Source organism: Rhinolophus ferrumequinum, chromosome 22, assembly GCF_004115265.2.
Source record: "Rhinolophus ferrumequinum isolate MPI-CBG mRhiFer1 chromosome 22, mRhiFer1_v1.p, whole genome shotgun sequence".
NCBI classification, from domain to species: domain Eukaryota; kingdom Metazoa; phylum Chordata; class Mammalia; order Chiroptera; family Rhinolophidae; genus Rhinolophus; species Rhinolophus ferrumequinum.
In genome coordinates, this window is record NC_046305.1 from 7,937,879 (window position 1) to 7,961,946 (window position 24,068).

At 49.5% G+C, this 24,068-nt stretch overlaps 2 protein-coding genes across 5 annotated transcripts; one reads left to right on the forward strand and one right to left on the reverse strand.

The window, feature by feature from the left end:
- Positions 1-555: 555 nt before the first annotated feature.
- PIGC (phosphatidylinositol glycan anchor biosynthesis class C) lies at positions 556-3,163 on the reverse strand. Of its 4 annotated transcripts, none has more exons than XM_033092788.1 (2): positions 3,047-3,163; positions 556-1,960 (listed from the first exon to the last, which is right to left on the reverse strand). In XM_033092788.1, the coding sequence occupies exon 2, from the start codon at positions 1,739-1,741 to the stop codon at positions 851-853; it is 891 nt and encodes a 296-aa protein (XP_032948679.1). In that variant the 5' UTR covers positions 1,742-1,960; positions 3,047-3,163; the 3' UTR covers positions 556-850. The 4 variants fall into 4 exon arrangements, with proteins under 4 accessions (XP_032948679.1, XP_032948682.1, XP_032948681.1 ...); XM_033092791.1 differs by lacking the exon at positions 3,047-3,163 and adding an exon at positions 2,744-3,038; XM_033092790.1 differs by lacking the exon at positions 3,047-3,163 and adding an exon at positions 2,699-3,038.
- Positions 3,164-3,314: 151 nt separating this feature from the next.
- On the forward strand, positions 3,315-24,068 carry C22H1orf105 (chromosome 22 C1orf105 homolog). The gene is made up of 6 exons (XM_033092792.1): positions 3,315-4,195; positions 7,378-7,468; positions 16,065-16,139; positions 17,669-17,736; positions 19,234-19,301; positions 23,167-24,068. Exons 1-6 carry the CDS (start codon positions 4,047-4,049, stop codon positions 23,310-23,312), a joined length of 597 nt encoding a protein of 198 aa, XP_032948683.1. The 5' UTR covers positions 3,315-4,046; the 3' UTR covers positions 23,313-24,068.

Sequence of the window (24,068 nt, forward strand, 5' to 3'; positions counted from 1 at the left end):
CTGACCAGAAACCCAGCGGGAGCAGAGTGGTGGTCAGCCTGATTGGGTGGACATGCTCCCTTGTTTGCCAGTTGCCCTTAGCTATGCCAGCCTCACCAGCTCCTGTTACTGACCTGGTTGTGAAGGCCTCTGCCAACCTTGCCCTAAGACCATCTTCTGCCGACTTAAATCCCAGCTACCCGCCAAGACTAACCTCTAACGCCATCTCCTCTAGGAAGTATCTAGTAATATTCCAGCTGAATTTGACCTCCAGCCTCTAAAGCCCCAGCATTTAGCTTGTGTATTACGACATGCTCCCATGCAGCTGCGTGCTTCACACAGAACTAAACAGAAACTGAGTCAAGACTAAGGGGCCAGTTCTGCCATTTTAGACAACAAAAGTGGATATGGCATCCAGGGCTCTAGAATCGGAGCTCTAGATACATCATGGAGTCTGTTAGGACACTGAAAAGGCAGAGAAGTGACTTTATTCACACACACATACTTTGGTTACCTCCTCACTCTTCATGCCATCTGCCTGTCTTCTGCTTACAGAAAAACCATGAGACAATTGGATGGGTCCATTGTTGTTTAATATATTGAAACCGCATCACTTCCTTTGTCACAGTGACTAATACACGGGAGGCAATGATCCCTGAGGGCCCCAGAAAGCTTTTGCATCTGCTGAGTAACAGAACAGATAAGCACCTTCACCAGCCAAGCCTTCTGGCTAATCTTTTCCTTTGATCTCCATTTTCCCACCCACATCAGTCTGTGGCGACCAACCGGGTGGAACTCTGCCTTCAGATCTTAATCTAGTTGGGAGGTTAGACTATCAGCTTGCCTTCCTAAGGGAACAGGGGTCCCTAACTTAGTTGAGGAACCTGGACAAATCTTCTTTGATCTCCGCCTCATCCCAAGGCCCATGAATGTTTTCTTTGAAAAGCTGCAGGCGGATGAGGTAGAAAGGGCAGAGACACGAGATGGCCACCAGCAGAAGGGCAAAGAGGACGGCGCCCACCAGGCTGATGGACAGCAGGCCTCCCAGGGCTGAAAATGCAAAGAGCAGGGTGACGCCCACGTAGCTGCAGGGAGTGTGTGCCTTCAGTTTCTTCTGCAGCATGGGCCACAGGGCAAAAATCTGGATGGCAAATGTCACCATGATGAAGGCGTGCAGGGACCGGGGCAGGCGTGAGGCGAGGCAGACAGACGCAAAGATGGCCATGTTCAAGGACAGCGTGCTGGACACAATGGCCGCATTGGCGCCGTAGTCGAAGAAGACCAGGTGGCCTAAGAGCATGAAGACGGACATGGCGTAGATGGTGTCGGTGCTGACCGACTCGGTGAGGGTCTTCAGGATCGGCGAGAAACCGTACGTGAAAGTAATGAAGACCAGAGCGCTCTTCAAGTCGGCCCAGCGGGTCCGCCCGCTTTTCCTCCGTCCTTCACCTCCATCGATGAGATCAAACAAAATATAGCCAATCAGTGACGAAGCCAGGCCGGTCCCCAAAAGCCAGTGGGGGGCCAGAAGACCCTCGTCCATATACCACCAGATGACCACAAAAACACAGACACTGCACAGCTGCTGCACGACCACGCCCGACTCAAATACCACAGCCCAGAACCGGTACTTCCGGGCATGGACGTTTTTCCGGAGCTCTTCCAGGAAACGCTGGTCCACGTAGTTGTCGGGAAAGGGCTGTCGCTCGTACAAGACCTTCTGCCACTTCACCTCGGTGCTGGTTCCAGGTTGGGCGCTCATTGTCCTTCCCCTGGAACTCAGGCCAGTTCAGTATCCCGTGCAGAAGTCCACGTGGTTCTCGTTCTTTATCAAGTTTAGAAATAAGACCTCTCTGATAACTTCATGCTGTGTTCTGGCTGATAACCGAGCTGGCCTTCCCTGGTTTTCAAAGGCAGAGCCCCAGGCTAGGCCTGCAGGAGCTGAGTTTCTTCTCTGAGGCAGAACAACACAGCCAAGTTCCTGGAAACAGACAGCCATGAAGCTACGCAAGTCAGGTAAGGTGGAGAGTAGGACTGAGCTCCAATCAACCCAACTCAGTTTATTGAAGGTCTGCACAAACTAATATGTGGTGGCCATCCTATAATTATGGCTATTAAAACTTCCTTTCGCATTTGAAATTATAATCCCATCTGTGAGCTGTCACTTAGTGAGCGCCTACTATGTGCTAAGGGCCTTAAGTAGCTTCTTTCCTTAATTTCCACACCTTTCAAGTTAGTCTGAGCCCCACTTTAATAAAGAAGCTGAGATTCGAATTGCTTACGTAATTTTAGCCCAAGTGAACAGTGGTAAATGGTGGAGGTGATTTACAGTTTGACGCAGAAGCCAGTTCTTAACTCAGGGGCTCACGTGTCCCTGAGGTCTGGAGATGGGCGTCCCTAAACCCTGTCACTGCAATGCTTGTAGCTGCCATTTATGCAAACATCTAGGGAGAGGGTCCAGCGCTTTGATTAGGTTCTCAAAGGCCCATGTTATTAAACAAAAGCAGAAAAGTCACCAGTCTGAACTGCACCATACAGACAAATGTGGGCTCTACGTTTTATTGAGCCCAAACCAAGGACTCAAAGAAGCGAACGATCCCTTATGCATAAACCGAGGGGAACATTCTTTAAAGAGCCAGCATCCTACTTACAACGGCAAAACCTGTGGGGATCGGAGACACCCCCTTTTCCAAATGGGAAATCTAAGCGTCAGAAATACCCAGGTGATCCAGCACATCCGCGAAGGCAACTCTCATTGCCCCACCTTCCTGCTTCCGTGGAGACCACGACAGGTTTTGCTTCCCAAGCCAGACCCCCTGGCAGCTCCCCCCACTGCAGCAGGGACCCCAGCCTGGGCGTCTCACGGCCGCCGCCCGGGCTGGAAGGTCCGGGGCGCCCAGAGAGCATCGCCCGCCCATCGGGTCGGGGGCAGGGCTGCGGCGGGTCGGGTGGCCCCGGGGAGCCCCGCTCACCCTCCGGGGCCGCCTCCGCCCGCCGCCCCTCACCCAGCCTGGGGTCTGCGGAGGAGAAGGAGGTCCGGGGACACTCGCTCCCGCCCGGCACCCACCTGCCCGCCCGTTCGTTGGGGCACCGCCCGCCTCCTTCCCCATCCGGGGCGCGGGGCGGTCGCGCCGGCGGCCGAGCTCTTCCGGGTCCCCCGCCACCTCCGCGGCCCAAGCGCCCTTCACTGCTGCCCCCTGGTGGGCGCTCAGGGGACTTCCCGGTGGCTCTCCGGTGGAGCTGCCGCCAGGAGCCTAGGAAAGCAGCCCCGCGACCCAAAGGTGGGATCAGGCATCCGAAGGCAGGAATGGAGGCTGGGCTGCTGGAAGAGCGATACTAACGGCCGCTTTTACTGAGCTCCTAGGAAGGAGTCAGGCCCTGAGCGAGGGACTGCCCAGGCATCTGTGCATTCATTTGACACACAGGAGCCCAGTACCTACAAGGACCAAGCACTGTTTCAGGTGCTGGTGAAACAGCAGTGAGTGAAACCCACAAAAATCCTTGCCCTCGTGGAGCTTTCTATGTTGTGCATTGACCTGTGGTGTGATGATCGTCCCCCTCTCAAAGCAGACAAAACCGAGGCTCAGAGAACTTGTGCTTGGTGCAAGGCCACGCAGCTGGGAAGTGCATTAACCGAGATTAATATCCAGTTGTCTATAGCTTCAAAGTGTAGTTCTTTCCTCTTTGCCTCCTAGAAGGGATGAGGGCGGAGGGCCCTGTGGGGAAAACAGCCAGAGCCTTTGAATCGGAGGTTGCTAATATTCAGCGGAGTTTGTGGAAATATTAGCGGATGCATAAGCAGATGGAAGTGACACAGAAGCAAAGGGATACAGCAGGACACAAGATACAGCGGCCACAAAAGTCAGAAAACCTGAATCCACTCACTAGCCGCGCTACCGGGCCTGTCACACTGTCCGCGCTTTCATTTCTTCATCTGTCCAACGGAGACAACGCTGTTTGCTCTTGGCTGCTTTATGGGAGACTCAGAGTCAAACATAAACCCTAAAAATGTTTTGTAATGTGTTGACTGCTGTACAGCTGCTATTAGCTAACTCTGGTCATCCGTAATGAGGGCAGCGGTGAAAGGTAATGAATTCTGCAAAAAACGATCTCTTTCCATTTCTCTCCAGGTTTCCGTTCCAAAGTTTGACAAGGTTCCTTGGTTTAGTGAAGCCAGCCTCATAAATAAGCCGTTAGTGCTCAGCCTCCCTAAAAGGTAACAGCTCAGCTGCTGGAGGGACAAAGTTTGCAAGAAAGGTCTCACAGAAGATGATTTCTTAGGAAGCATGGGTGGGAAGGGGGATTATCAGCGAGACACATCTGCTCAGTTGAAAACCGCACGTCAAGTGCTCAAAAAGCAGAAATGGCCTGGGTATTTCAGACAAAAGTGAGCACCGCGTTCAGGCTCGGCTGGAGGAGAGCGGATCTCAAGTAACCCCCCTTTCTGCCACCACCCTACAACCATCCACAGAATGTTGCCCCTGGACACTGCCTGAGAATACACTTTCATTGTCCTCATCATCCTACCTTTTCTCTTTCTCAGTTTGAAATTTTCAAATTTTAACCATCAAAAGTCTAGAAATATAAATCCCTGTCTTTACAGAGTGGCAATGGCCTGTGTATAACTTTGAGACAATCTCCTCCCGGCTCACCAGTCCTGCCCCTTCCAAATAAACTGCTATGGAACATAAGTTTCTATGTTTCAAAATGGGAGAGGGGGGTTGGGGTGCAGGGTGCCTTTCTGTGCTGCCACTTGAAATAACCGGGTTTCCTCATTCCTCCCCCATTTTTGATCCCTGGGTGTGGTGCGCTCCGGGAAGGGGGAGTGTGAGGTAATGTGGGGGTGAATTGAGAAATCAGGGAAGGATAGGGAAGGACTTGGGCCCAGGTCCCGGTGTGTCATAGATGGAAACATGGCTCCCTGTCACGTGCAGTTTGCTAGAGAGGCAGTACTCTCTACAAAGAAGAGTTTTTGCTCCTGTTGGTAACTGTCACGTACCCTCCTGCCCAAAGATAAGTGACTCTCCGGGAGGGACATTCTCCCCACGTCTCCACTCCAATAACACGCACCATTGTTTTGTCTGCTGCACCATTTAAAAACCGCAGCAGCTTTGTGTATTTTCAGAGCATCTATGAAGGAAGGGTTTGTTGTTCGGTTCTGTTATTTGTACATGGCTTTGCGTATTCCTAAACCGTAGCTAATGTCTTAGTATAAGACAGGCAATCAGAGAGTCAATAAACCCAAAGGCTTAGTGATGAACTAAAAACACAGGTGATGTCACTCTTGTTAAGAGCTTTTTAGCGCTTGAGTGATGACCAGTTAGTATCTTTTCATTGGGGCCAGGGCACAAGTTCACGTAACAATGACAGTCAGATGGCATAAATGAGTAGAGCTGGCTAAATGGGCACTGGGGTGAAGGGAGATCACCTCCCTGACAAGTGGGGGCAGCCTGTCCTCTACCCCAGTCAATGCCTGCAGGTGTGTGACTCCAGTAGCCAGATCTGCTGGTTTTTCTCACAACACCAGAAATCTGGGTCTTTACATGAAAATGGCTAGTGTTGGACATCTAATTAGGGAAACACCCCGCTATCCCCCTTCCCCACTCCCGTGCCCATTAGACCAGCCACACAGCCAGGAGCAAAGCACCCCTGTGCATGGCCCTCTCACCCCCAGCTCCCTCCTTCCCTAATTGTATAGTCTTCGGTAGAGGGTTGGGGAGGGGGCACAGGGCCGGGCTGGAACTAGGCAGGCCCAGAACACAACTGGGTGCCCTCAGAACCTGTGCACTTTCACAGCCATGTCCTGGAGTGTCCTGGCGGGGCCAGCCTACGGACAGTCACCTGGGAAAGGGACGGGTTGCTTTTCCTCCAGCCAGCCAAGCTCAAGCTAAGGAGAAATTACCTAAGGTGGCCAGTGAAGCTCTACTCATGTCTGTACTGGGAGGAGTTGGGCAGCAAGCTGAATCCTTGCTAAGAGAAATGGCACTTACCTACCTCATAGGAATTCTAAGACACCGACTGGACAACACCTGTGAGATGCCCTGAGCTTTGGGGAGGACACACTAGGGATGCAAAGTCTTTGAAAGGATGTGGTTTGTTTAAGTATCAACAATTCTTAAGGATTAGAAACGCCTCATCTGGACAAAGCTCTGGCTTCCACGCCATTTATTTTTGGCCGCACCCCTTTCTGAGATCTTGGTAAGAACCTTTGAAATGTGCTCGAAGTATTACCTAGCCTTGGACAAGCAGTTCTGACACAGCACAGTCTGCAAAAGAGAAAGGAACATTGAGTGAAATGTGCTCAGAGCCACGAGCTCTGGAAACACAGCTGGGGGTTGGAGGACGCGAGACCTGCCCTGAAGGTCAACGTCTGCCCAGACCCCTGCCTTGGAGGGCGCCGTGCAGGGTGGCCTGTCTGTGCTGAAGCCACACTCATCATCAGTCTCAAAAGCCCTCGGGTCACAGTGAGTGCGTTTATGTGAGATTACTGTGTGCTAAGCATTCTAAAGTGAGCCCTGCTCTCCCCTGGGCAGCATTCAGGTGTCAAGTCCAGGCCCTGTAGGGGCTGGGCCAGACCTACCTCCCTGCTTTCCCAGGGCCCAAGAAAATGGTGAGGCCAAATAAAACAACAAATACCTCGTGAACACCTAAGTCCTTCCACACGCCTTCTTATAAATGAAGAATGGCAGTGACGTCTGTCCTCAGTAGAGAGGAGAGGCGTTCTTGGCACAACTATCATCATCCCGAGCTTCCTTTTCTTGGAGGCCAGGGGCACGCACGGTGCTCAGCACATACAGGCAGGTAACAATGACAGTCCCCCTGTAGACCTCAGCCCTTATGCTGGAATAAAACGAACCACACCGACCAGTGGGGGCGGGGGGTCACTGGTGTGACCTCTGCAGCATCACTACTTCTCTTGCGACTGGAACAAAAAAACGTTCCAGAGAAAAAGTATGGCTGGAGAGAGAAAATTTCCGTGGGAGGAAACGGGTGGATTGTTTCCGTGTGCAGGGGCACGGGCTCCAAGAAAGCAGGCCAGGCACAAAAGGACGGCACGTATTAAAGATCAGTAACTTCTAGGCAGGTCTTTTTAGGAAGGAGGTCTGGTGTATTTCATCCATCACACATGTGCTTTACGAACAATTTTTTCCCCCTGAATTTGTACACTGTCTCTGACAAGCTGCAGCTGGCATTGGTTAGTTCAACACAAAAGGGAGAGAGAAAGCAGACTGACTTACGAGGGCAAAGCCATCTTTGGGAGCGCCAGAATGTCCCAGGTCCTCCAGGATTAGGGTGGGGGTGAGCCTGGGGGGGGTCCCTTGGGTTCTCTCTGAAACAACCAAAGGCCTGGCTCTTCAGAGAATGTGGTTCTAACTCGCTTTTGTTTTGATTACTCAGATCTCCCCATGCCTCTGCCACTTTTCTGATTTCATCCAAGAAGGATATGCACTTGCCAATTTTGTTTCCTGTTCCAGAGGACTCATCTAAGGTACTCAAAAAAATTTTTTTCTTTAATTGAAAAGAAACCCCTAGTAATTCTAGGGTGACACGGAAGGTGAATACAAAGGCACTTCCTATCTCTTTAGCACAGCCGGAGCCTATCTCAGTATTCAGTAGGTAGTAGCTGATTGAAATAAATGAGCCCGACCGCCGTCCCACGAGTGGCGTGCCTTAGGGCTCCCACCACCAGGGCTGAGAAGGAAAGCATGAGGTTAGACTCCTCGAAAAGGGAAACCAAAAAAGTTCCCATTGAGGAATCTGCCCTGAGACTTTCAGAGACCACTTCTCAGCCTGTGTCCAGAACCAGACCTGCTTTCTGGGGTCTCTCACCCCCTCCCACCACCGCCATGAATCCCTCACGTCTCCCACCTCTGACCCTACACCCAAGGGATTTCACATTAAAACTCCTCATCTCCTCCACCTCCCAGAAGTCGCCCTTGGTTGGCAGCTGGGTGACACTCAGTGGCAATGTGCTGCACAGAAGGGTTTCCGGACATTCCTGGTGCTTGTGAAGTCAGCACCTCCCGGAGGGAGAGAGAGATTTCCGTGGGAGATGAGCGGTTTCTTCACCTGAAAAACCTGCATGGCACTCGCAGGGCTGTTGTAGGGAGGGCATGAAACAGTGTTCCTGAAGCACTTGGCACAGGACCTGGCTCATCACCGGAGCTCCGTGAGTGTGGCCACAATTAGGACAAGCCCTCATGTCACTGGATAACTGCGACGAAAGCCTTTCTATCTGGTGTAATAGGGATACAGGATGAGCAAGTGAGATGCCACCCGCCCAAGTGAGAAGGGTGCATGGACAGGTCCACACTGCACACTAATTATCAGAGAGTGGACAAAGTACAAGACAGGGGTGGGAGGAAAGGCCACCTGCGGTGAGGGCAGGGCGAGCAGAGAAGGAGCGAGGGGTGGATTCAGGAGCAAGTGGTCTCTGCACTGAGTCTGGAAGATATCATCTCCACGCGTGGAGGAAGAGCCCTGGAAGAGAAGACGTGGAGACTGAGCATGCAGGACGCGCTTATAGAGGACTCAGGCCTGCAGGTGCTTACGGAAGGGAACCAAGGACGTGGGTGGGCCCGGCCGGAGCACAGGAGGGTCGCGGGCAGGGCTGTGCTTGAGAGTCACCGCCTTAATCCCCCTAACAACCTGGTCAGGCAAGTAGGTGAGAGTGGCACCGTGACATGCACAGAGGAGCTGAGCGGAAACACCTGGGCTTGGCAGCTGCTGCAGAACCAGCAAGAGGGAAACTTTCTAGTCACTCAGTCTCCTTGAACTTCCTATCTAGACAGGTTCCCCCTGCCACCGAGCGCCTCCTCATCCCAGGTTTGCTCTGGGTCTCAGTGGGACGTGCCATCTGAGGCACTACGTCTCCAGGCACCAGCGGCCTGGGCAAGTGAGAGGCCCACCTTCCCCAGGGCTCAGAATTTCGTGGCTGCAATACTCATGGGCGGCCACTAGGTAGCAGCCGAGAGCAACAGCTTCCGCGGCTGGGCCAAGGGCGGAGCCAGAGAGGCCGGTCCTTGGGAGACTCAGGAGGTCACAAGTCCATTACTCCTGCTGGCAAAGGAGAACGCAGGTACCTCACTCTCACCGTCACCCTCCCCCTGCTAGGGGTGACCCTGCGCGCGTGCACGGGCGTGTGTGTGTGCTTGATTGTGTGTGTCAAGGGAGGCAAAATTTCACCTGTGCTGTCCGGGTTTTCAGCTGGGCCTGAGGATTAAATTGACCGAAGACGAACTAACAGGGGGAAAGCATACACACTTATTCACTGTAAGTTTTACATGACACGGGAGCCCTCATAAGGAAATGAGCCCCAAAGAAGAGGCAAAACGTGCATGTGTTTATACTGGCTGAGGGAAGAGAGGCAATCGTGGGAAAGTAAACTGTGCTGGAGGCGAAGGGAGAGTTCTTTAAACAAAGTCTGTTTGTGGAGATTTCTCTCGGCTTCATCATCTTGTCCTTGATGACAAGAGTGTTACTTTCCTCCTGGTATAAGGAGGTCCTCTTCCCGGGGGTGGGGTGGGGGGGGTTATCTCCTATTTTTAGAAAGAAAAGGGGGAGGGTCAGCACACCCTTATTGCACCTGCTGTTTTTATAAAGTGCCTTTAGCTCAAAATAATCCTTATGATACAGTGGCATGTTTGGGAGAGGCATATTCTGCCACCCTTCCTAGGGAACCCGGACCCCTCTTCTGTTGGGACACCTGGCAGGTACCTCAAGTCAGATCCCTGCCTGTCACACAGACTCCTGGTCCCCCAAGCTGGCTGCAAATATGAAGGCCTGAGCGTGTCTGCGGTGAGGTAAACCATCACAGCCGCTCCTTTCTGGAAAGACATCATGTTTTATCTCGCAGGAGTGGAATGCACTGTGGACACACTATCTCTAAATTGGGGACCTGCCAAGAGCTGCCGGCAGCCCTGCAGCCACCCAGCGGTCCTGTTCCCTGGGCACGGTGCAGAGGTCCTGCCACCTGGCCCCCTTCCTCTTCACCGTCACAGGTCAAAGGGCAGAACTTTGAACACCCACAGTGGCATTCCTCCCGGCCCAGGAGCTGTCCCGGGGCCAGTGCAGGGGTCTGTGTGTCTAGAACAGTTGTCCCTGCTGAGCAGAGAGGAAACAGTCTCAGAGACAAAAAGATAGGGGGAGAGAGAGACAGCAGACGCCGAGAGACACAAAGGGAGATGAGGAGACGGAAACACCGAAAAGGAGACAGAAGAGGTGAAGTCACGATGAAGAAAGATAAGACACAAAGAAATGGAGCCCAAACACCCCCCATGGCAGCCTCTACAGTGAAGCTGCTTCTCTCTTAGTCATGACTTTCACCTGCCACATCTCAGCAAGTCAGGACTCCCGAAGGTGCAGGGAAGCGGGAAAGTGTGATAAAATAGCTGGATAATTGGCCAGGGGCGACTGAGTCAGAATTCCCAGACAAGGCTGAGCAGATGTGTGCGGGTTAGCTGGAGCACTGCAGCCAGAGACCCTGCACCCCTCTGCCTACTTGCTGGAGTCAGGTGTAACTGACGAGCCCCCCAGGCATTCACGGGGGGGAGGGGTAAAACGCCCCCCCAGTCTCTCCATCCCTACCCCCCACACTTCTCTCTGATCTGGGAGTGCTGTCCCAGTCTAATGAGTGAGAGTAACGATGGGGCATTATCTATTTTGCTTTTCGCAGACCTGTGACAAAAAGCCCTGGCGACTTCCAGTTTTCTCACCACCAAGAAATCTTTATCATTTCTCTCATTGAACTCAAGTTTTGAAAGCTCATGACCACCTTGGGAACTATTGTGTATACACCTACATTTTTCTCCTGATTATATTGATCAAACATTTATGACGACAATTTTTTTAAACGGAAGCGATAACACCTCCAGCCAGAAATAACGATGTAGTAAAAACCAAGTTTGCTAAGTCAGGATGGCAGGGGCACGGCTGTTGCTTACTTTAAGTGTGTGTGTGAAGTTTTTCCTAGTGAACGGTAAGAGAATTTTTAAAACTACATTCAGCTTTCTTGTTTAATTGAGATGACGGGTGTTTTCAGAGCAGGAAAATGTTTGATTACCACAGGGTATTTTTTGGAATATTGAGAATAGTCCTCTGAGCACTGCTGTTTGACTTCTAAGGGACACGGGCATTGCTGTGCCCTCCTATGGATCCTAAGAGTCTGCTGTCCCCTGAGGAAAGGTGGGTTTCCTTTGAACTTTCATCCAGAGAACTTTCTGGCTCACTGGAACTGAATAGATGTTGTGGGGACAGAGTCCCAGAGAGCAGTTTCCAGGCTCTCAGCCTCACGTGGAAAGGTGCTGGCTCGGGTAGTGGATGGCCATCAGCTGTTACCAGTTAGCCATTAGCCACGGATATAACTGCCGTGGCTAAGCCAGCAAGCGCGGGTTGCAGTTAGCTAGTGCGGTGGGTTGGCAGAGAAGCAGACGGCAGATTGCGGATCGTGTGGCTCCTGCTTTCTGTGTCTACAACCCAGCTGCCAGCGAGACTATAAGTGGTATGAACCCCCTACCCATGGCTCCGTGGGTGTTCCTGTTTGGCTTCCCCGTATCCTGCGTTCTTGTGCGGGGAGCAGGACCAGAGAGCCTGCACGACAGATGTGGTATTTGACAAATAGCTTAACCTTTCTGGGCCATTCCTCATTGCACAATTTCCGCATGTGTTAGTGTGCTCCTCAAACGAGCTGAGCTAGGAGACCTACGAGGCCTGTCTCAGCTCAGGCAGGAGTGGAAAGGAGAAAAGGAAAAGAGGTGTCAAAGGGCAGGAAGGACAGAGGCAAATTGGTCGGTGCTCCTCAAATCGTGCTTGTGATGCTGTTTCTAAAATCACCATCTGGTGCTTACGTTTTCAGTTTTTGTTATGTGGACAGGTGTGTGTGTGAGAGAGAGACAGAGAGACAGAGACACAGAGACCTATGTTTCTCTGTCTCTTTACCAAAGACTCAAGGAGACCAAGGACCTGAGCCACGAGCCAGACCTTAGGGACCTCAGCAGATCCTGGCCTCAGATATTAGGATGTTTCCAATTATGAAATATGAAGGGACTGGCTGAAATCTCATCAGACCTTGGCGAGCCTACAAGAGGCTGTTGTCACTCTCCCTTCACAACTGCCATCTGCTCTCCTGGGGACAGCTGCTAGGGAAAGGAGAATCCCGTGACCATTCCTTGGGGTCTCTGCCTGCAGATACTACAACCAGGGGGCCGTGCACTGAACCACTGGCCAATTCACCCTCCGTTCCTGCCACGGCTGCTGAGCTGGCCTTCAGGAAAGCGAGAGTGAAAGGGAAGGTAGCAGAAGGTAGTGGTATCAGGGCTGGGAAAGACCAGGCAGGAGGGAGGATGCTGAGGCCCACAGAACGTGGACTCCAAAACTGTTTGCATCCACTTCCTGGCAGACGGTCTAGGCAGGACTTGTGCGTCACAGGTACCTCCCCTGTTGTATAAACCTCGCGCACCGCACCCCAGTGCCCTCACCCTCCTCTCCAAATGCAGAGGAGTGAAGCGTCTCTTCTTAGAGGCCAAGTGTCAACGGACAGGAGTCTCAGGTGGGGTCACTCACGGCCACATTTCTGGCAGAGGTGACGGAAGCCCCGCGTCAAAGACTGGTTTCCGCCTCTCCCTGTAAAGTGTGGGCAGGAGTAGAGCCTGCCTCTGTCTTTTTGGCCACAGAGACCATCGGCAGCAAGGCTTGGGAGGCCCAGGTGGCTATGTGATTGACCAAAGTCACTCGGGTCGCTCCTGGAGCCAGGTCTGGAACCGAGCAATTTGGACTCCCAGCCAGTGCCTTTCCCCAGCACATTGAGTAGAATGAACTTGGTGCCACGATATCCTGTAACGCTGCCTTCAGACGGTGATATAACGGTGACCTTCACACACGTACATGTGTATCTTCTGTTTTAGGTATTTACAGATAGTACCAATGTGTGTTGGTTATGTCTCTGTTCATACCTGGTAGTTTAAAATGCTTCCAATGACTCATTCAGCTAACGTGTCAGGACTCCGCGATAGGCTCTAGGAATACAGAGATGTCTGAGGCATGTTCTTACTCTTAAAGAACTCTCAGCCAAGTGGAGAAAATAAACACAACAGTCCAAAAAGCGATACCAGCTCCAGGATGGAATCAGAGAGGTAGGCACCCAACTTCCGCTAGGGGTGTGCAAAGTGGTGGGAGAGTCAGGAGAAAGATTTTTCTGAGAAGGTGGCACTTAAGCTATGTCTTAAAAGAGGAGGCATGAACTAGGCCAGGAAGGGCAATATAGAAAACATTCCATCCCTCAGATTCCACGAGATGACACTCACAGGGGCTGTGGGACTCTGGAGCTACAGCTACTCCGCCTTTCACCTGGCAAGCACCTGCCGTGCACCTTGCAGATCGCTCAGATATGTTTGTGGCTTGGTTTGCAATGATCTCTGTGATTCTGGTCCCTGTGGCATCTAGGAGTGTCTGCATGCAGAAACCGGAAGTCTGGGAAAGGGGCAGGAGTCAGCTGCAGGAAAGACAAGACTCTGCTTATGACTCTACTCAAAACCAACCTGCCCCAGGCGGCTCCCTTGCCCAACTCCGCCTGTCCAGTGTTCCTCATCCTTTCAGACCAGGTGCAAATGCTAACTCTACAAGCCCTTCCTGACCCCTCCAGGGGCACGTGGGCTCCCTCTTTTCTGAAGTCCCAGAAGTCCCATTGCTGCTTCTTTGATACCTAGTACATCCGAGCTTGAGTCGCCATTTCCAAGAGGTGATCTTAGTCTCAGAGAAACATGAGGGATGGAGGGAGGCGCGTGGCCCCAGGAGGTTCCACGCCTAGGACTCGGGAAAGACGCGGGAGAGGGTGGAATCGTCCCAGAAGCACAGGAGTCAGTACCCAGGGCTCTTCTCTTTGGCCTCCTTCTCACTCCAGCCCTCCTCCTGCCAGACAATCGGCCATCCCAGGTCTCCTCAGGTACCTGAAGCAGAGTTGCTCGGTCATTCTTCCGTGTCGTTGCACAGTGTTTTCTAGGTTGAAACGCACGCTACCCTTCAACAGCTACCCAAGCATTGCCTGCCCTTTCAACTCTGCTCAGGGTCTCCCCTTTATGACCCACCCCCCCACCCAAGTGGCCTCAATATATCTCTATCTTAGTGCTTTTCACACCATTGTTCACAGTCTGTCAGGTGGTGACAGCTCAGAAGCTGTGTCTCAGCTACCTCGGTGTCCCCAGTACCAAATGAATGGATCTGTGGTCTTCCCTGGTCTTCCTTCAGGCCAGAAACTGTCTTGTTCGTCTTTATGACCCCGTCACAGCGCCCTCCACGTGGTGGCCTCACAATAAATGTCTGTTGTTGAATGAGTGAAATCGAGTCATCCACACTCATCCTTTCACTTACCAACCCACGACATTGTGTAATAAAAAGTTGATTCTTTTAAAATGGCCTATGAAAAGGAAATGTGTTTTAAGTATTTGTCAGAAGCATCTAACGTCGTCCCTACTTTCCAGTCCTCAAGCCCCCAGTAATGCACGTGTCCCGTCTGTCACAGGATGCGGCTGCCTGCAGACCCGTCTGGCACAGGTCACGTTAGGAGCACAGCCAGGCACTCCCCACACTGCGCAGGCAGGTCCGTCCTCTTCCTGATTCGCACACCTCCCGGGGCAGCCGGAATGGGCCAGGGCACACAGGTGTGCACACAGGTGGATAGGCCAGCAAGTCGATGAAATGGCAGGAGCAGGCTTCAGCTCTCAGCGATCGTCTGCTTGTCCCTGTGCCCCCCGCCCCATACACTGCGCGTCCTATGAGCATGTCCCACAACTCTGATATCAGAGAGTGACGATGGCCGAGAATCCCCAGACCGAACAGTGGCCTCCACTTGCCATTGGCTCCCTCCCTAAGCAGACTTTCACCAGAGATGTGAATAAGAGCCTCCCGTTGCAGGTGGAAGGGCTCCAAACCCTGCTCCCTTCACCCTCGGGTAGAAGTGCAGCCAGGAAGAAAGCAGTGGTTGCAGGGAGCAGGCAGGGCTCCCACTGTCCCTGCTCTGGTGCCTTCTTTGTCCTGGCTGGGACAGCCTGTGTCCCCCAGAGGAGGGAGGAGCTCAGGGCCCACACATCAGCTCCACTTCTGCTTATGGCTCAGGCATGGCTCTCAGGAGGCTGAGAAGGGCCAGTGTGTGCTGCAGAGCTGATGTTTGGCCAGAGCTAAGGCGTGAGAAGAGAGGGTAATACGTCAGAGGGGCCAGCGAAAGGAGGTTTGCGGAAGAGTCTTCTGTTCATTTTTCTCAGGCCCCCAGATGTCCTCAGCTGGTTCCTGTGGGGACAGAGTCCCAGAGATCAGTTTCCAGGCTCTCGACCTCACGTGGAAAGGTGCTGGCTCGGGCAGTAGATCGCCATCAACTGTAACCAGTTAGCCGTTAGCCACCAATAACACGGCCGTGGCTACGCTAGCAAGTGCAGATTGCAGCTAGCAAGTTGGTTACTTGGTTGGCAGAGAAACAGACGGTGGATTGCAGTTAGCAAGGTGTTGGTTGGTTGGCAGAGAAGCGGACGGCAGATTGTGGCTCTTGCTTCCTCTGTCTCCAACCCAGCCACCAACAAGACTATAGTGGTATGACTTCCCCATCTATGGCTCCGTGGGTGTTGCTTTTTGGCTTCACCATATCCTGTGTTCTGGTGCAGGGAGCGGGACCAGAGACCCCACATGACAGTCCCTATGGTGCGATCCTTTGTATAAAATGGGTAAAATGTACCGCCTCCCAGAGAGTAAAGCCTCTCAGACTGTATGCTCGGTGGAAAGACAGGCCGTGCGGCATTTTGCCGCCAGCCCTATCCCTCTGTGCCGGCTGACTTATACCTGTCCCGCTGTATGCAGGGGCCCCGAGGCCACCACCGAGTCTGTGACTCACCCCTTCCTGCCTAAACTCTTTCTGCGCCTACCAGCTGCAACCAAGCCTGGATTCAGCTCCACCTGGGGGAGGAGGTGCGAGACCAAAGTGTCCATCTCTGTCTTCTGGGCAGAATAACTGTTACCTCTCTTCCCCCTCCCTACCTCCCGCACCGCTTTGCGGCCCCGGATACCACAGCATTTCCGGACTCTCTCTGTCTCTCTCTTCTCAGGCCAGGAGGAACCAACGTAACCTCCTGCTGATCAGAAACAAGCAGCTGTGCTCCACATGTCGAGAAATGAAAATGGTAAGTCAGCAGGATGACGGAGCTGGGGACAGAATACAGAATACATCCAGAAAGGAAGGTGGGAAACTGTTTGCAGATAACATGATCTTCTGGATGGAAAGTCCTAAGGGATTCACACATGTGCGCATGCGTGCACACACACACACACACACACACACACACACACAACTGTTAGAGCTAATAAATGAGGAAAGCAGGTACAGGAGAGAAGATCAATATACCAAAATGAATTTCATTTCTGTACACTAGCAATGAACAATCCAAAAATGAAATTGAGAAAAAAAAATCCATTTACAACGGCATCACAAATTAAAATACTTAAGAATAAATGGAACCGAAGAAATGTAAGACTTGTACATCAAAAACAATCAAATATCATAGAAAGAAATCGAAGAAGACCTAAATAAATAGAACCTGTGTTCATGGATTGGAAGATGATATTAAGACAGCAGTACTTCCCTGAGTTGATCTACAGATTCTGTGGATCCCTCTCGAAATCCCAGAGGCTTTTCTTGCACAAACTGACAAACATCTTGAAACTCAGATGGAAATAAATGCAGGAAATGCAGAGTAGCCACGATAATGTTGAAAAAGAAGAACAAAGTTGAAAGAATCCCACTTCCCAGTTTCAAAACTTACTACAAAGCTGCAATAATCAGGACTTTTGGTACTGGCATGAAGACGGCCGTGTCGATCAAGGGACTATAAATGAGCCCAGAAATGAGCCCTTACACTTATGAACAATTGATTGTTGACAAGACTGCCAAGACAATTGAATGGCGGAAAGAACCATCTTTTCAATAACTGATCCCGAGACGACTGTATATCCTAAACAGGTGGTATCCTAAACAGGACCTGGGTGGTATAACTACTCATACTCCCGTGGAACCCTGGGCTGGAGCTCAGTTATTTCGTATGGAAGAGACACCTCCTGAAAGTCATGGTCGTGAGTCACCGGGGACATGTATATGAAGGGCACGCTCACCGCTTTCACGTGTGCTTCAAAGTACATTCATTCATTCACTAATCTGATCAGCAAATATTTCTCAAACAGGCGCTGCGTTAGGACACATAGAGATGCGGTCTGTGCCCTCATGAGAAAGTCTGTGAGGGAAGCCAGATGTGAAGCAAGTGAATACAATAAAAGGGGCAGGAGTGTTCTGAGAGGAAGGGAGCCCAGGGAGCAAGCAGGTTGTCAGGCAGAGAACTGCCCAGCAATAGTCCCGGGTCAGCAGTGTCTGGGAGACAGTGACACTTAACATGGGACCTGGGGAATGTTGGGGCGAAGTGAACCAAGAGAATTGGAAGGCTTACTAATCTTGAAGTAACTCACTTCCAAATCTGATGACCAGGGAAGAACAAGGACCCTATGACCTGGGGGCAGGGGGATCCCCCCAGGTCGTTTGTATCACAAAAGGATGCACCAATGACTGGTAGTAAATGCAACTTGACTTTGCTAAGAGGATACATTGTTTCTGTGAGTTGTAATGCAGTTGGGGCTGTGTTCTAATGGAGACTTTCTTCCTCAGGTACAACCAAGAACTATGATGATCCCAGGTGACGAGAAACTATCCTTCAAGAATTTTATGAGTCCTAGGTAAGTCAAAGGTTTAGATCGGGACACGACTTTAATTCTGATTCCCTTCCTTTGGAGACACAGGATAGTGGAGAGAGAAAAACCACGCAGAATGTTTAGGGGGTGCTTAGGGAGCAGGCTTCTTGACGGGTTTTGTTTTCTGGTTAAACAGGATAGTTTGACCCAAAAAGTTGTTTTCACCTTTTTGCTTGAACAACTATTGACACGACTGTGGAAGTTTTCATCGTCCTTTCCACCTTCCCAAGGACAGTACGAGGAATCAGATAGGAGATTTCTGTGATAACTAAGGCAAAACTAAATACAAACTCTCCATGTAGGTGATACATCTAATTCAGAAGGTTACACAGAATCTGCCATGAGTCCTGGATGGCCTCTGCTACTTTTCAGTAACTAAAATGCCTGTTATCAGTTTGTTGGGTTGTCGTTTGCTGCTTTCTTATCAAGATCAAGTATATCACAAATAAGATCCAGTCAGAATTTTGATTAGTTAGATTTCAGGGTTTTGGGGTTTTTTTGGTTTTGTTTGTTTTTTTCTGTATTTAACTATCAGACAGGGAAGATGGACTCAGTTTTTACATTATTAAGACATGGACGCATCCTGGAACAGGCAGGAAGGTAGGTAGACTTGCTGTGCAGTGGATGGTTGAAATGTAGACATACAATCACCCTTGCATATGACCAATCAAAATAGTTACACGTGTCACAGGGTTGTAAAGTACAGCATAGGGCATATAATTAATAATCTTGTAATAACTATGTATGGTGCCAGGTAAGCACTAGACTTATCAGCGGTGGGAGAATCACTTTGTAAGTCATATAAATTCTAACTACCTCACTAATATAATGTTGAAAAAAAAAGTAAGTTATATGTGATCTAATGGCAATCTTTCCCTTTTTTTCCTCATAACAGACAGCAGTAATGTGGGAAAATAAATGGGTCCTTTTGTAACCTGTTGTTGGACAGCAGTAGATGTTAGATTCCTTGGGTGCCTCAGGGCCGTTTGTTCCAAGCTGAGATGTAGACTCAGATGCATCAAAACCATGGAGTCTGACCCAGGTAGATAGGATCATGGAGAAAATCAGTATATGAGCACTAGAGTCTCCTTCACTTTTAACATTTACTTCCACTGACTCCATACTTTTAAAGAACTCTTAGATCACAGTAAAAGTAATTCTAATAAATACTCTTTACTGACTTTTCATGGAAAACTGAACTATCTAAGCTCAGGATTTCTGAGCAAAAGTTCACTCTTCTATGAAGGAGACTTTTGAAAATCTGTGCCCCAGTTTATTTATCTTGTAAGTTTGGCACTGTATTAAAAAGTACTTTATTTGTGCAAGTTTGGCTCCGTGGTCTCTGCTGCAAAATGGTCTCAGCACCAGGCTAACAAGTGCTGGATTCAAGAGACCATCTCGGTTTTAAAATGTATAAGTCGTGCTTCTTTCCAGCAAGCCCTAGTCAAGTCACTAATGTGTTTTCTTGCTTTCTCCAATTAGAATGATGAGTCTTCAGCCACCAAAAGCTCAGACCGCACCCACGGGTCCTCATGATGACATCCCAACAGGTTTGCTTGCTTTTGGAATATGTGTGGTGGGAGGTGTTCTACCCCCAGAGTAACAGAATGAAAAGTATAATTTCCAAATTTTCTGAATACTTTTCTAAGCTAATTTCCAAATTTTCTGAACAAATTCCCATTCTCTCTTTTTGAAAATTAAATTTAGTGGGGTAACATTGGTTAATAACAATATGTAAGTTTCAGGTATACAATTCTATAATACATCTTCTGCCTATTGCATTGCGTGCTCACCACCCAAAGTCTAGTCTCCAGCCGTCACCATATCTTTGACCCCTTTTACCTTCTTTATCCTCCGCCCATCCTCTTTTCCCTCTGGTAACCACTATTCTGTTGCCTGTGTCTATGAGTGTGTTTGTTTGCTTTGTTTGTTCATTTGTTGCTTTCTGTTTTATGTCCTGCATATGAGTGAAATAATATGGTTCCCGTTCTTTTCCGTGTGACTTATGTCACTTAGTGTATGCTCTCAAGATCCATCGATGTTGTCGCAAAGGGCAGTATTTCATCATTTTTTATGGCTGTGTAGTATTCCATTTATATATCTACCACATCTTCTTTATCCAATCATCCATCGAAGGACACTTTGGTTGTTTCCATGTCTTGGCTATTGTGACTAATGCAGCAATGATCATGGTGGTACATACTCGTGTATCTTTACGGATGAATGTTTTCAGGTTTTTTGGGTAGATGTCCAGAAGAGGGATTGCTGGGTCATATGGAAATTCTATTCGTAATATTTTGAGGAACCTACGTCCTGTTTTCCATAGCGGCTGTACCAATTTACATTCCCACCAACAGTGTGTGAAGGTTCTTTTTTCTCCACATCGTCCCCAACACTTGTTATTTCCTGTTTTACTGATAGTAGCCATTCTAACAGGTGTGAGGTGGTATCTCATGGTGGTTTGGTTTGCATTTCCCTTGTAACTAGTGATGTTAAGCAGCTTTTCATATATCTGTTGGCCATTTGCATTTCTTTTTAGGAAGAGTGTCTGTTCAGGTCCTCTGCCCATTTTTTAATGGGATTGTTTATTCTTTTGTTGTAGAGTTGTATGAGTTCCTTATATTTTTCGATATTAGCCCCTTATTGGAGGTATCATTTGCAAATATCTTCTCCCATTTCATCAGTTTCCTTTTTGTTTTGTTGGTGGTTTCTTTGGCTGTGCAGAAGCCTTTTAGTTTGATATAGCCCCATTCATTTATTGTTGCTTTTATTTCCTTTGCCTTTGAGGTTAAGTTCACAAAAACCTGATAGGACCAGTGAAGGTGGGAAGGGAACTGCATTCTCACCCGCTGGAATGGCCTTGAACCTCCCAACCCAGAGGCTTCCTAAACCACCTGCCTTCTCCCGGAAGCTGCCCAGGGCTATTCTTAGGTTCACTTGCTGTTAAGAGACAAAGGATAGTGGCTCTAAGTCCAGCTGCAGCATTGACTTAAGTCTCATCTTTTAGAGAAGCAACACTGGGCTAGTGAAGGTGGGAGGGGGTAGCTCTCTGGGGTGATATAATTCAAGGGCACAGTGCAGTATAGGCTGTCACTTTAGTGACTTTGTCCGTCTTTCTCATTTGCTCTTGTATTAACTGAAGCCACCTTCGGTTTTTCTCTCATGTGATACACACTGTAAGGAAAATCAAGGTCACTGTCTTCACTTCGTACAGATGAGGAGTCTAGGCTCTACCCTGGGAGGTTGCAGATAGTCTAGAGCCAGAACTAAACTGAGACGCCATCAGGAAAGGAAATTTGAGGATGGAAGGTGTATCTTGAAGGGGTCCCGAAAGGGAAGACCAGAGACTCAGGTAACAGCTGAGATTTGGAAATATCCACTCAAGTGGAGTGAAAAATGGCTAGCCCCAATCAGCCCCTTCTTTTGAATCCAACAATATTGGCCTAGCTCATGGCTTTCATTTAGCCAAAGTGGACTGAAGAGCTGAGAGCTAAGAGCACCCACTCAACGAAAGCCCCCCTGACCCCCACGCCGCTCTTCTCTGGTCTGTGACCACCTCATTCTCTTGAAGCCAAGAGCATACTGGGTAACAGGCATATGCAGTTGGGTTTCGGGTTCCCTGTTCTAGTCATACACTCATTCGGAGTTTCCCTGGAACCTGGATTTTTTTCATGTGTGCCTCACAAAGGAACAAAACACACACACACACACACACACACACACCCCTTCCCTCCGCAAGAATGTTTATTTTCTGATTCTGTAGGACTATGTGATAAGATGCCTTTTATCAACTTAATAACCCCGGAGTGTGTTCAATGACCAGGTACAGAAGCTAGACTTGGTGGGTGTGAGATCAGCACATTATGTTCTTGCACAGACCTGGTTCTCACCTGTAGAGTCCACCCAAAGACACCAATTGTGGCGGTGAAACTAAAGGGACAGTGTTTATGGAGTTAGCGTGGAGCTGAAGCTCGGTAGACCTACTGTTGATTCTCTTCATGACCTTTCTGAGCTGAGCTTTGTTCTTGTATGTGCCCTCTGAGGTTACAGAAAAAGCCCTCACCTCGGAACAGAGAGGCCTGGTTTCAGATTCTTGTCCGGATGTACAGGCTTGGCCAAATTGTTCAAACTGTCTGGGCCTGTGTGTTCCCACCTGTAAAACCAGAGAAGCATTTTGCCGCCCACCCCCGCCTCCAGGAGCCAGAACCTCAGTACAAGCAGCCTTCACCTTTGATCTGCCTACAAAAACTGCTGACACTGCCCCAGCCCCACTGGTTTCTATGGCTGAGACATGTCCCTACTGCAACACGCTTATCGCAAAGGGCCACCCACCTTTGCTGGACATGCTACAAAGACCAAGTGGGTGACTCATCCTGGCCAATAGTACTGCCAATGATTGTCTAACTCATGTTGTTGATCACAATATTGACTTCTGGTGATTTTCTGGATTCGGCGAACCTTGACGTGTCCTCCATAATTGTTAGTGAGAACTAAGTAGGGGAAAGAGCCTACCTCTGGAAGTGATGGGGATTTCTTCCACGTTGGTTTACCTTGACTCTGGCCTTGAGTCCAGAGTTCCACGACACCCACCGCTCTTGTCAGTAAACATGAGTAGAGAGGCCTCCCATCTAGTACAGTGGTGTGACGTGGCACCAAGAGCTCTGGGTTCTGGGTCTTAGTCCGTCAGTGCCCGTGACCCTGGACCTCTGTTTCCTCTTCATCCCCGTGATGAGACTGAACTGGATCCCAGGTCTGTGGTCTGGTGACGTCTCTCAGCTCTCCTTCAGCTGCAGTGGGGAGCTTGTCACCATTTCCCTTCGTCACTCAGAAACTTGCAATGGGCAGATGTTATTGCAGGCCCCAATTTACTCTCCTTCAAACCACGTGTCTCCTGGAAAAGTTGAATATTAACAACTTTTTATAACTAAAATAATATTCGAAGAAGAGATCGGGATGGTAGAGACTGTAAGGAGTCTTAACACAAATTATTTTATAAAACAAAGGTTCCTTTAGAAATGCAAGTACTCTTTCCCTACTGTGGACTTTCTGTAAGATCTTGTTTATTTGAAGAGCAGGACAATATACGGGCCCCTGAAAGGTCTTCTGAGAATTGAATCCTCTTTCCCTTGGACTCATGTTACAATGCCAGACGCCATTTATCTTCATTTTTCATTTAATTGGCCAGACTCCTCCTAGAGTTTGGTTTCTAGGCACTCCTTTCTGGCCTCTTTGACAAGATCTCCAAAAGCTGACGTGTTGTGGGGGATAAGATGATTCCAGTAAAGGGAATTATTACGTGAGTTTTGAATCGGTTTCAGAAAGTTGATGAAGTGTTGGGTGACCTTTGGTTATATTGAGTTTCTTTAAAAATAGAACCTAAGCAGCCCTGTCCTTCCTTCTTGCACTGTCCTCTAGAGAGCGTTCGCTACCGACTGCCCATTTTGGGCCCCAGGACAGCTGTCTTCCACAAACTGTTGTCAGACACCTACAGAACTCTGCAGGGGACACAGCTCTCTTCCTTACCCAGAAAGGAGCCAGCGGGCAAGACAGGGAGGCAGTGAGTGACCAGAGCACAACACTTGGCAGACTCACAGAGAGAAAACCATCTCATCGAGCCACTTTCTGACACTCGTGCGTTCTCGTGATTTCTTCCCATCACCAAAAAGATGACCGAATTCTGCCTTCCTAAGAGTGGCTAATATGCTGGCTCTTGCCACCATCTTCTCCCTCACTTCTCCTACAGACAAACGGTTTAATTTACACGATTATAAAGAGGGGCTGAGTAAAATGGAACATTTTGAGTGTCATTCATTTTATTTTGTTAAAGAGTCTTAATTGTGTTATAATAGACAACATCCTTCGGTTTCTAAGACACAGATTTTCTGTGAAAATTATTTCAGCTCTTCCTTCCAGGGTAGGGGGCTGAAGATGGCTCCTGAAGGTCCCTCATGGATTCAACCTGTTAAGAATAAAGGAGATAAATGAAGGTCACCCTTCTGTCCTTACCTCTGTCAGTTAACTCTGATGGGTGACAGGGACACTGTGATGCCGTAAGTGGGGAATGGGACGTGATTAGTTGTCACCCTTGAGATGTTCAGTGAAATCCAAACCAAACGCCTGGGTTTGATAGTTTGGTTACTTAGGTTTCACAGGATGTATATCTCCAGTCCCATGTATATCTCTAGTTCTGTCCTGGTCCATGTGTCAGCAGTGTGAGAGAGACAAAGGAAATCTCTAGGCTTCCAAATAGTTTATTTATGGGCACAGAGGCTCCACGTCCAGCTTCAGGAGGGCTCATATAGAAAGTTTCCTTCTGT

Bases quoted from the DNA above. Each gene is read 5' to 3' on its own strand.
- PIGC (XM_033092788.1), bottom strand. From the start codon at position 1,741: ATGAGCGCCCAACCTGGAACCAGCACCGAGGTGAAGTGGCAGAAGGTC.
- C22H1orf105 (XM_033092792.1), top strand. From the start codon at position 4,047: ATGAGGGCAGCGGTGAAAGGTAATGAATTCTGCAAAAAACGATCTCTT. The intron at 16,140-17,668 runs GTAAGTCAGCAG...TTTCTTCCTCAG, and splicing joins CATGTCGAGAAATGAAAATG to GTACAACCAAGAACTATGAT. The intron at 17,737-19,233 runs GTAAGTCAAAGG...TTCTCCAATTAG, and splicing joins AAGAATTTTATGAGTCCTAG to AATGATGAGTCTTCAGCCAC.